Source organism: Populus euphratica, unplaced genomic scaffold, assembly GCF_000495115.2.
Source record: "Populus euphratica unplaced genomic scaffold, PopEup_1.0 scaffold4.1, whole genome shotgun sequence".
Taxonomy (NCBI): domain Eukaryota; kingdom Viridiplantae; phylum Streptophyta; class Magnoliopsida; order Malpighiales; family Salicaceae; genus Populus; species Populus euphratica.
Window position 1 is genome coordinate 2,247,141 of NW_011499859.1, and position 12,919 is coordinate 2,260,059.

The 12,919-nt window shown below is 34.1% G+C and overlaps 1 protein-coding gene across 1 annotated transcript; it reads right to left on the minus strand.

The window, feature by feature from the left end:
* Positions 1-1,150: 1,150 nt before the first annotated feature.
* Positions 1,151-5,497, minus strand: LOC105124373 (stress response NST1-like protein). Its single transcript, XM_011024375.1, has 2 exons — positions 4,439-5,497; positions 1,151-3,631 (listed from the first exon to the last, which is right to left on the minus strand). The coding sequence occupies exon 2, from the start codon at positions 3,442-3,444 to the stop codon at positions 1,702-1,704; it is 1,743 nt and encodes a 580-aa protein (XP_011022677.1). The 5' UTR covers positions 3,445-3,631; positions 4,439-5,497; the 3' UTR covers positions 1,151-1,701.
* Positions 5,498-12,919: the final 7,422 nt, after the last annotated feature.

The following is a 12,919-nucleotide window of genomic DNA, read 5'->3' on the forward strand; positions in this document are numbered from 1 at the left end:
TTCAAGTTTAGGTTCATTCAAAAGCTTCATAATAGTTCATTCAACAATCGCATGCCCTACTTTTTTTATTCTCTTTCTCTTTTCTATATATTTTCTATATTTACAAGCTTAAACAATGGAGGGTCCTGTATTCTGATAAATAAATAAAGACTTGTTTTTTTTTGTCATTTCCAGCCCAAATACATAGAATTTTTCATGATTATCACAAGTAGTCATCAAATTTTGTATACGATGGTCTAATGAGGGTTTTTTTTAAGATATAGAAGAACACAAGCGGGCAAGCAGCAAAAGATCCCACTCCTGATTAACCTTGTCACGAAAGATGTCGACATAGAGCGCTGAAATCAGACACTGTGTGCTGTTAGTTGTTCGACCAAGCATGTGCCATTGACAATGATCCTCTCTGGCTACAACCTCGGTCCTCAAGATAAAAACCTAGGAAACGGTAGAAATTAACCCAATGACGGAAAAAAAGCATGGTTTGCAAATAACAGTGACACGTGTAATGTTCCAGTTCTAGAAACTGGTCGTGCAAATCACGTCAGTTCTTGGATTCACGAGAGTCCATTTTACTTTTTCAAAAATGATTCTACCTCTCTCTACCACTCAGGCCAACGATTGAAAAAATAATTGAGAGGCACGGTGGCCCCGCAGAGGAAAGGGAATACTTGGTGCGGTGGCCGGTAGGATGTGAAAGATTGGGAAATTTACCGACCACTCGACCACGATGGTTTATCCAATATCTTCACTTATTGATCAATCATGAAATATAACTAAATTCACGTGCATTTTTCATTACCACATAAAATAATTTCTGAGGCCACTGGAATTAACAGTTTGAAATTGAATATGACTTTTCTCACTTTTCTGATGTGTAATATAAATTTGATTTTATATTAATCAAATCTATATATAAAGTTTACGACCGTCTGGATGAACTTAAAAAAGAGCAATTACTAATTAATCTTGAATCTTCGAACTTGAACCGATTCATTTGGCGACCTTAGGTGATTAGCAACATTGACGTTAAACTTACTGCTTACTGAACCAAAGTAAAGGCAGAACATCAAAATATATGGTCCATCTTGTCAGATAACTGTAGATTTTGCTTAGTGGAGGAGAATAAAGAATTTGCAGATTTTCAAGCTTCAAAAGAAACGCACGCCATCCTGCACTTATTCCCTCTACATTCAACAGCATAAAAAAAAAAAAGTTGTAGTTTATTGCTGAACAAAATTGACACCAATCGATCAAATCCAAATGAAAAGGAGATAAATATTCCTGTTGACTATGAAGAAATCACTTCTCTGACATCCCTGCAGCCTTTTTTGAGAGGTAAAAATGAAGGAATCAATCAATCTCAAATCTTTCATTTTCTTGCATAGTGAGTGCACTTGAGGCATTGAAACTTCAGATAACCCATCATGGGAAAAGCAGATACCCAAGCTAATTGAAAGAGCATCCCTTATCTCACTTGCCAATGTTAAATTACAGTATCTATCAAGACGTGTACCCACTCCAAACGCCACTTTCCTAGTATATTGCCAGGTGAAGGATCCTTGAAAGTATCAAAATTGCTCTCTCTTACAACTGTTAAACATTGAAGCTAGGCAAAAACAATAAAGAGATGTTTAGGAGGATCTCGGGCCCATAGTTTAATACAATTTTCGTTCCTGCTCATTATTCGCCTCGAATGAAAAACTATTTTTGGAATAGATAACCATCTTGATATGCCATTAGTCTACCATCTACTTTGTAACTAGAATGGTTGAGAAAGTTGCTGGCTATAAACTGTTCTGAGAAAGAGTGGCTTCCCCCTGGGAGCCTCGTGGCTCCTCCACTCATGCTTAGGCTTGGCATGCTGCTTTCTCGAGCTAGATTTTCCAAGCTGACATGGGCTGGAATATTAAAATTACTATTTACGGCCTGAAGAAGTGGATCTGGGAGTCCATTTCCAACAATTGGTGACGTGCTATTTTGGTTGAAATAACTGATGTCTCTGGAACTCACTTGAGCAAAGTTTCTACTTCTTTCCTCTGGCTGCATGTCCTGAAAGTATCCATGATGACTGCTTGAACCTAGTAACAGATTCGGTCTTTCTGAACTCAAGCCTATTTGATTCCCAGCAAGTCTTGGTTGAATAGAGTTCAATGAAGATGTATCAAACCTATGGTTTGCTACGTGAGGCTTTGTTAACACAGTAGGCAGTGTTAAGTACATTGACGAAGCTACCTGGTTGGAGTTAGCTGGAAACATTGGTTGGACAGATAATGGCAGTCTTTCTCCTTTGTCCCTCTTAGTTGATGTCAAGGATCCAATCACTTGGGCACAATCAGATTGATGTTCAGGTACTTGACGGTGACTATTAGAATCGCTATTCTTTCTGCCTTTTGCAGACCTCTCTGAAGATTTATTGTCGCTTTGAGCTCTTATGCCCAACACAATGCTATTTAGCTGCTGCACTTGCACATTCTGATCCGAAGAATTAGGTTTAGAATTCAACCTGGCAGATAATGCCATTCTTTCTTCTCTGTCCTTCTCAATTCTTGATGAGGGTACATTTGCTCGGCTATAACCAGCTTGACTGTCCAATGATAGAATGCAATTACTAAAATCAGCTGATTTATTGGTTTCACCAAACCTCTCTGTAGATTCATCATTGCAGTCTTGAGCCCCTTTGAAAGATTTGAAGGCATTTTGATTCTGCAGGAAAATGGTCTCCTGATGATGCGCTTCAGAGTTCTTGAAATTGATTAGGTTCTGCCCGTGGACGTTCTCCTCAAACTCTTTATGGGCCTGCAGTTGGCCATACCCCTGAATGTTGTTTTGATGTTGTGCCGGTATGTTCTTCTCGAAGATGTTTCGGTGCTGAACTTCCGCATTCTCCTCAAAGTTGGTTTGGTTCTGCAATTGAACTTTCTCTCCTCTGAAGCTGCGTTCTCTTGTTTCCAGCTCAGAAACTGTCTCCTCTGCCACCAATTTCTGCATTTCTTCCCTCATCCACTTCAACAAATTTTCTCTTGAAACTTTAAGATCCTCCAATAAGAAGTTCATGTATTTCTTAAGATCATGAAATACAGCCTGCTCATCAGTAATAGTTTTACTCTTCTTACGGCGGACTCCTTTACGAGGGCCCTTCTTTATCTCGTTCGGAGCTGAATCATCCCTTTTACTCTTCCTCCTCCTCCGGCCATTTTCTGCTTTCCCAGATTTCCAGGATGTTTGGTCCGAAGTACTCCCATTCTGGTGCAGCTTACTAGCCTCGCTAGTTTCCTCATTGTCAACTGAAATGAAGCTGGAGATCAGTTTGTATGTTTTGAGAGCTGGCTCGCCACTTGGTTTTGAATCATTGCTTGAAGAATCGGAATCATTGTCTTTCCTCCGAAACTCCCAGCGTTGATGCAGTTTCAGTTGCTCTGCCATTTTAGGGTTGGCGGACATCATGAACTCACTAACTCAGGATCATCACATAAATTGAAGATGCTGAATTGTCGATGTTATTTTTTCCATCTCCTGGGGAATCACAGCGCCGATTCCTTCCCACATATCAACATTCCATGATCTTCTGAAGTGAATAAGCTGGTAGGTAATCAGACTACCAAACTTCGACAGCAACTCATTAAGCAGGAACCTGATTTCATGGAGAATAGTTCAAATTGAAAACGATTCTATCAAACATGGTGTTCTAAATATGAAATATTTGTCGTCTTTCATCATTTTAATTTCATAAAAAAGAATAATCAATAACCAATTTTAATGAATTCACTGACTTCATGGATTTTCTGTACTTGTGAAATTATGCAACAGGTGATTCTATGAAGAGGTAAAAACCAACTATCAGGCTGAATATCTACAGCAATACAAACCCGCATATAAGAGAAAGAGCACCATCTTGATCTTAAAAAAATAAGTACTTAAAGTTTCAAAACCCTCCCCTCACTAAGGAATGAGATGTAAACCAGCAGAAAAGCAATCCAATTTCCGAACCTTATATACCTTTCAATGAGGCAATAAAGTCAAACAAGGCACGAACTAGCATACCAAACTGCTACTTTATAATATCCATAAAAAAACTGCAAAATGATGCTTCAAACAGTTTTAAAAGAAAAGAATAGAATGGCAACAAAAAACTTGTGAACAGACACTAATCAACTCATAGGATAACTACTATCTTGTATGTTGATCTCATAAACCCAGAAACCAGAACAATTCAAAAAAGGGCCTCAAGCAATTCCGAAATCCAAATATAATGTACATAAAATCCACAGGAAAGAAAACTGGATTCAATCATTATCTCTTTCATGAAATTGTATACGAATAAAAAAACCGAAAATTATCATAACAAGTGAAAAGGGAACATCAACAAATGAAGAGAAGATCAGAATAGCAACACCAAAGCACAAAGTTCTGAGCTTTTGAAAGATGGACATCAACTCACCATGTAAGAAGTCAAGAAGATGCTTCTCTCTCTATATCAAACATCTACCTCTAAGTCCCATTTCTTTTAGAAGAGCTGTTTTCACCGCGGGTTTATATCTCCACTCTCTCCCTTTAAAAGGCAAGAAAAGATATGTTTTGTTTCCATCTGTGCTGTGTGAGTGTGTTTGCTGTTTATGGAAGTGAGTCTGTGAGCTGGGTAGGAAGTGGCAGAAAGAGTTATGGGTGGCAATTAACCTTTTTTTGTTAATACTGTCTGGTCTTTGTGGGAGATAGACATAAAAGCTTACTCAGTGCTTTTATTTATTTTTATTTTATTTTATTTTATTTTATTTTTTTGTAACTCCAAAAAGAATGTTCTTTAGCAGTTTAAAGATTTTGTCACTGGAATTGAGATAAGCCCACTAATAATTCTTATCTATTTTCACCGAACACCTGCCTTTCTTGTTGAGAGAAATTGTCTTTCCATGTAAACTGGCTTCCTGACTTCAAGTCTTTTAACTTCCATGCGCAAAGGACTTTTGTCTCGTGTTCAAGTTACAGCTGTAAGGATTAAGGGGTTTTATGTATGCATTCAATATTTAGATAATCTGGCAATTCTAGAACAACCCATTTATTGTTTTTACTATTGGTGCAATCATGTCATAAATGTTTTTTTGTGGGCAAATTTAGAAATGGTGTTCTTTGGATGGCATGTTGAATCAAACATGGCTTCTGAGCAATGTAGCTCTAATGTGCTTCTCCTTTCCTTTTCTTCAAGATGGAACAGACAAGAGGTCTAGTTTGAAAATACAGTTTCAGTGTATAAATAGAATTCAAAGGATTAGTATCAAAAACAGAGAATCACCAAACGCATTTGCACCAAAGCATTAACTTTACATCAATGCTACTGGAAACCGTAAGAGATATGGAAGAAAGGAAAGAAACCTCGTGTTTACTGCAGAGAAAAAAGCAAAATTATCCCATCATTTTGACTTGGGATACATGGGATACACCTAAAGCTGTGTAGACTGTAGAGTTGAAGTTATCCTGCATCGGCAAGTCACATTTTTTTTATTAAAAAGAGGTGGGTGGGGGGGATGATAAATGATAAGGACGGTGATGAAAATCAAATTTCTTTTTTATCCACAGGGATACCTCGGCAAATTAAACTTGGAATTTCCAGCTCTGGGTCTAGTTTTAAGATTTGTAAGCAGGTTGATCAGTTCAGGAATCTGAGGGTAAGACCTTTCTTTCCCCTTCTTTTCCTCTTGACTTTGCCTTGCTTGAACAACAGATTATCAAACCCTATTAGCAAAATGAAATCATTTGGATTTCCATACAGGGCACACTTAGTGTAATCAATGTTCTGAGACAATGATGATTGATGAGTACTAATTATATTCCTTGATGCTGCTTTAGCAAATAGTTCACCATAAGAAAAAGAAGAAGAAAAAAGTCACTGGTTGTTAACCATAACTCAAACCTTATCAAATTGCAACGTGGCAGGACCATCTACACACTATCTCGTTGTTAAAAAGTTGTAAATGAAGACATCAAAGATTAACAACGATCAAATTATTAAAGACAGTCGAAAAGTGCAAGGCCTTGTTCTGTCAGGATCATCATGGTGGGAAGACACATCACATGCACTGTACCCTCATCAACCTTCGGGCATAGATTCTGATTGTTAAGCAAAGGTACAACTTAAGCATTTGCTAGTTTTCTGACAGCACTGTATTATTGATGATAAATAAACTTATTAAAGGGCTTCATTGTACTGACGTGAAGTGAAATGAAATGAAATGCCTGGGGATAGCCAAGAAGGGCCTCATTGTTTCTCTCGAGCAAATACGATGGGTCTACCATTGAATCTAGTAGCTCCTCGCTTTTCATTCTGCTTCAACAGGAGAGCAAACGGACGAAGGTTGCAAAAAAATATTCACATAAAATTAAATTGTAAAATTATAAAGGTATAAGCAAAACTTCTTAACTAATTATATATAATTTCAACTAAATAATAAATAACTTTGTAATGCAATTGATGAACTTTCGCACTATCAAAACATCAAGTAAATAAAAATTTGATCTTTTTATTACTTTATAAATAATATCAAGCAAATAAAAGTTTGATAAACCATGATTTTCCTTTTTAGTTGTCCAATCATCATCATTGTAATTCAATTTATTGCACATTACAACACCAACACCAAGTCATTTTTTTTTTTTAATTGGAGCTTGATTTTTTATTTATTTATTTAAATGTTTGCACTACTCATTTCCTTGAAGGATAAGGTAGGTGATTTCATCTTGAAGACTACACTTATTTCTTTCTACTCTGTATAGACGACTGCAAAAACCATCCATTGAGATGAAGAGTCATATTAGCCATTGGCACGACTTTAGTTTTTATGTGAAGAGCGAGGAGAAGCTCAAGAAGATTGCAGTGCTGACACGTCCAAGTGAAGAGGAGATCGAGGACCCTGTTTGCAAAGGATGCCCTCAAATCATTCATGGCTCGGCTTGTGCCTGTCAATCAGGTTGCGATTTTTGGCTACATATATCATGCTTTTGAATCGCCCACTGAGTTGGTGCTTCCTCTTCACTTGCTCAATCACCCACTCAGCCTTGATTTTAAAGACAGTTACGAGCATTTCATCTGCTCTGAATGCAGAGATTCAAGTAACAACTTTTCCTTCCGCTGCAAGTTATGTGAGTTCCAACTTGATCTCAGATGTGCATCCATCATCCATGGTATCAAAGTTCAAAGACCATAAAGAAGCAAGATAGAAATTGGGATTTACTATTTCAGTGATCCCCATGAATTGATCTACTTCAACACGAGGGACATCCTTGCAATCAGAGCAAAATCAAGAGTTTGCATGATTTTACCGAGTTTACCAAGTTAAGTCCGACCAATTTTGCATGCTAAATACAAATTGACTGGTAAAATAGTTAACTTGCGATTTTGACAATCTTGAAACGGACCATTGAAGCACAAAAACCAATTTGGTATACTGAAAAGAACATCGAAGGATTCCTCACACTTGGCATACAGTCAGTAGTCCATGTCCATGCAGTTCTGCAATATGCTTGCAAATGTGTACCTCTGGTACTTCACAGGATCAGAATTTTCATTTTCCTACCCAATATGTTTACACCAGACTTTAGACTGCACAAAGACCTGAAAAAACCATCGGGGCAAAAAAATAGCTTTTACAAACTCATTGAAGGGATTGCAAGTGCCGATCTTACCGGTTAACATACCCTTTCTGAAGCTTTCATCGAGGATTGCACCGTGGAGATCTTTCAAGGCACGAAGAATTCTCTTCCTTTTGATAACTACCATTGGGAATTGAATAGATTCTATTTTTATACAAGAGAAGACCCAAAACTATTGTTCTCTTCGTTGCATTGGATAGGTTCAGTGTCGACCAATTCCTCTCTGACACTAAATCAATGGCTTCCTGGTAACCTGCCGCAGCAGAGGCACGAAAAAAAGAGCGTGAGATGTATGCAAAAGGTTCATTTCTTTTTGTACGCATTAAGTTCTGGATCCATCGCATGTGATGATCAATAAACATGAGACAGAGAAACTATCTTTGTATTCTGTTTTCGTTGTTACTCTGTACATGTCACGATCGATTTGAGAGTTTGAGATCCTAGTTCTTTGAAATAATCCATCTGATGACAAGTACTGAATCAGAAAAGATTTTAGAAGATGAAAGTTTGAATCAGATTCCCAAATGAAAACCCCAACATAGGCATGAGAGGAAGAAGATGAACCATAAAACCAAATTTCTGTACGCATTACCATGGTACTTGCATGTCCTAGTAATCCAACAAAGTATGAGCTCACTATAAACAGGTTAGACAAATTTCACAATTGATCCTTGATAATATGAGAACAATCAAGACCGGGCTGCATTTTGATTACTATTTTGATAACAATGAATTAAATTACCTCCATGGGAATTCACTTGTGTCTATCCCAGCTTGGTGAAGCTCGTCAACGTGCTGCTACGCTTCCCTGCACTCTTCCCAGTCGTCAAAGAAATCTTTTTTGTCACCTTCAATCTGATATGTTTCATGGCCTTTACCAGCAACCACCTGCAGTTTAGAGTATTCAAGAGACAAAATATACATAAAATGACACTCGGAATAATTTCAAGGGAACAATTCAGTTTTCCTTGAAAATATTGAACCATCTGTCTATAATCTTCGAAAGCAGGAGCAGCAAAATGTGCACAAACCACATCGCCTTCTTCACCCATGGCAGCAGCACAACGCAAAGCTACTCACCTAATATCATGCAAAAACAGATGATGGCCATTGAAAAAGGAGGGTAGTAATCATTCTCCCCATGTTTCAAATACCCATGCATTGACCATCCTACACCAGCCAACATGTCATCCAAGATGTCCACTGATAAAGATGAAATGAGCTAGCTGTAACTTTTTCAAACAAGGCATTTCAGCTACGCAGTGCAGTTCAACACGCATACATGGATCTTCACCCCTTGGATTGTTAGATGTCAGAATTGTCACATCACTTTTATCTGTTGCAATTTTTTGTCATTATTGGTCTCTTGCCTCTGTCTCTCTCGCCACCACAACCAATAACTTCACAAAAAGTACGAAGTTGGTCAGGAGAACAAATACTTGCATTTCTTCAAGAAACTCATCCTTGCCCCAGCTATCACAATGACAAAAATTGGCAACTTTACCAAAGTGAATTGGTGGTTTTCTCTTCCACCAACAATCAGAACATAATTCTTACTTGTCAAATGAAGAAGAAGATAACAAGATAACCATAAACCAGTCAGTACTAACAGGACTAATGTACATAAATGAAGCTTTCAAATTACAATAAACATCTTGAATTCTCAGGATTATGTTTGTCTTCAGCAGTTTTGATCCTATGGACTAGCTTATCTCGAAGGCTAGCTATTTTGATTCTTCATTTATTCATCTTATTCATGACTTCTCCAAACTTTATATTCACCATCTCTAATTATTGTTACATAGCCAAATAATCACATTCCGGATTAATTTTATTCTTTGACTGATGATGATTTATTTTTAGTTAATAATATTAAGATTTGAAAATCATTTAAAAAACAACAAAATACATCTTTACAAACTCTCTCTTGTGTTTATATTCTATAGATATTATTCTTTTCATGTTTCACTTAAATTTTTGGCTTTCCAAAAAAATATGATTATTCTTTTACTTTTATCTCTCAATCTCAAAATTCCAATTCTTTAAGAAATTAATTCACAACAAATTAAAAATTAATAACTTAGTAACGCAATCCAAAATAATTTATAAACTTAAAAAGCAATAAAAATTAAAAATTATCTATACAAAAATTATGAATACAAAAATATAAAAATGAATTTATGTGAAATAAAAATGATACAAAGATACAAAATATATTATAAAAATAAAAAATAATAATGAAATAAAACTTAGATACCCCAAACTAAGCAAATACAATATTTAGATTGATTTTATGTACGAAACTGAAATCAACAACAAAATAATATTTAACGAAAACATATTATAATAAGGCATTTATAAAAACTCTTTCCTTACGTAACCTATCTTCAGATGCTGCATTCTTTCTGTATTTATTAAATTAAGTCTAAGAGGATCACATATTAAGGTATTTATTTTGTAGGAAAGCTCATGAACAATGCCCAAATCACTCCACTATCCAAAGACGCAGCCCGTTAAAAGCACAATCATGTCTGGAATTTTTCACGACCTCATCACAAATAAACAGTTCATGGTTTTTGAATTCCTTTGCCTTTTTAAATGAATAGTTTTACAGTTTTGGATTAAAGTAATTTTATATTTGAATTGGAAAAATAATATTATATGATCCAAAAGTATATTGTAAAATTATAATGCATTTCTATTGTAAATTAATAATTATATCAATATCAAATAAAAAAAGATGCAAGGAAATCCTCCATAACTTTCTCTGATTTCAATTGCTAGTCAAACTTGCATTGAAATATCATGTGAAAAAAAAAAAAAAAAACTAGAAAGGGTAAGCCTCATACAGTATAATGCTCCAAACCCGAACCAAGCTGATCAAATGACAAGTTAAACAAAATAATCCACTTCAAAAAATGGATACAAATTAATAAAAACCAAAGCTTGTAGTGTTTTTACTATAGCTGAAATCATTTTTTACTCTTTTACAAATCGGATTAGAATAATGATTTTTTCTTGATTTTTAATTTGATTTTTGAATTTTTTTTATGCACAATTGAATTCTTTTAAACTCAAATTAACATTCAACTACATGTTTTTTAAGCAATGATTAAATTGAAAGATAGGATCAAAGTGAAAAATACAGTTAAACTAGGTTGTGTCTTCAGATTTTATACAAAAAATTTATTTTAGTCCCTTAAAATTTCTAGTTTAAAGAAATCGATCTTTTTAGTTTTTTATAAATATTTTGATACCAAAGTTCATTTCCCTCATTTTTTTTTAGTCATTTAATTTTGTAAAAGGAGAAAGAGAGAGGGTTGCCTAATTTTGACAAAAAAAAAAGAAATATTATATTATTTTTAAGCCTCAGAACAGATATATCAAAAAAACAAGTTATTTAAAACTACGTAGTATTTCATAATCTTTAGAAATATTATATTATTCAAAACTAATGAAACCAAATGATAATTCAAAATTTCTCATCAGTAATTAAAACAAAAATAATAATTCATAATAGTCATTACATTATTAAAAATTCAAACTTAATTAAAATATGATAATAATAGAGTGTCTAAAATATCGAATTAGAACTAAAAGGAAAGTCTCGCTAAACAAGCAAGGTATACTGATCAAAATTAAAGAAGCAGGAACACTCAACAAGCCCACATGCTAATAGAAATTAAAAACTTGAAATAATATCAAAAATAAAGGGTGAGTTCATCCAACTCAATGAGGGAATAATATTTAATATACATTTTAGATATTAATAGTTTGCAAATGATTTATCTTGACATATATATACATATACATACTAAACATATTATCATAATGTAGTGGAATGCATATCAGAGATCAGATGACACCTGAAGGTGACCAGATAACACCCAAAGATGACCACTGTGGGGATGATCAGTTGTCACATGTTGATATCTCTTTCATCAGCTAGATATACAGAATATTATGTGTACATAGGCTAGCTAGTCTCCGTTAACATAGAATTATTGACAAAAATCATATATCAAGGCATAATAGATATTCAAAGTATCATCAAGGTAATGTATATCATATAGAATTCAATTCAATAAAATGCCAGTGCAAATTCATGAATAGATAAGTATTCAAAACATAAAGTAACATATATAAATATTTAAGAGATTAACTAATCGTACTCATCATATAATCAACATACATGTTTATTTGTATTATATGCATATTAAAGATTATTTCACTCACTCGAAAAATATAGAATTAAAAAAAATATCACAAGAAAGATCCGAAAAATCTATTGAAGATCGTTAGGAGAACCTACAATAAATATACGAAATATACTTAAAAGCAAAACAAATAAAATATTTCAATGCATAAAAGAAAACCATGTTTAGTCTTCTAGGTTTAAGGACTAAAACGATAATCATCCAAAACAGGGACCAAAACATAATTTTATCAAAACTAGATCAAATTGTAAATACATACTTAAATTTCACCCATAAATCATCTTCGATTCTGTCTAGAACAAACCAGGGACCAGACTATAATCTTTATTAAATTTAAGGACTAAAATGTAAATTCCTAAATTGAGAGATCAAACTGAAAATATTCAAAATTAATTATCATACTGAAATTCATCATCCTTGACACCATAATAATACTATCCAAAATCTCAAAATACATTTTAGGGGTCAAATTGTAATTTTTTCAAAGTTTAGGGACTAAACTGAAATTCCATAAATCAAAGACCAAAATAAAATTTGATCATCTTCAACCTCAAGATCATTCTATCAAGATCATTATGTCCAGATTTTTCAGTAAGGTTGAAATAAATTTCTTAACCTATAAAAATTAATTTAAACAAATCAACTCATAAATCTTTATTTTTAACAACATACTAATTAATTACTTACTATTAAACCCTTAATAATTATAAATTAATTTTAATAATATAAACTTCAAATCCTTGTAAACCTTAATCTATTCTTTAATCATTCTATAAACAAACTATAATCGAAAGTGAAAGAAAACCACTTACTTCTACCTTTCTTGAATTAAAAACTCAAAATCAAAAACTAAAATCTTTGGTTTGAGGAGAGAAGGGTTACGACTGCTATAAGAATTAAAAGAGAGGAAATACATTCTCTTTCAACTCTTCTTTAAATACCTGGATTAACTTAGATTGAGTTTAGGCTGATTTAGGCTTAGGTTTAAATCAAAAGTCTAGGTTTCACAGTGATAGTTAACAACGATTCTAGTCATGAAAATGGTTGAAATTGGTGTCAATATA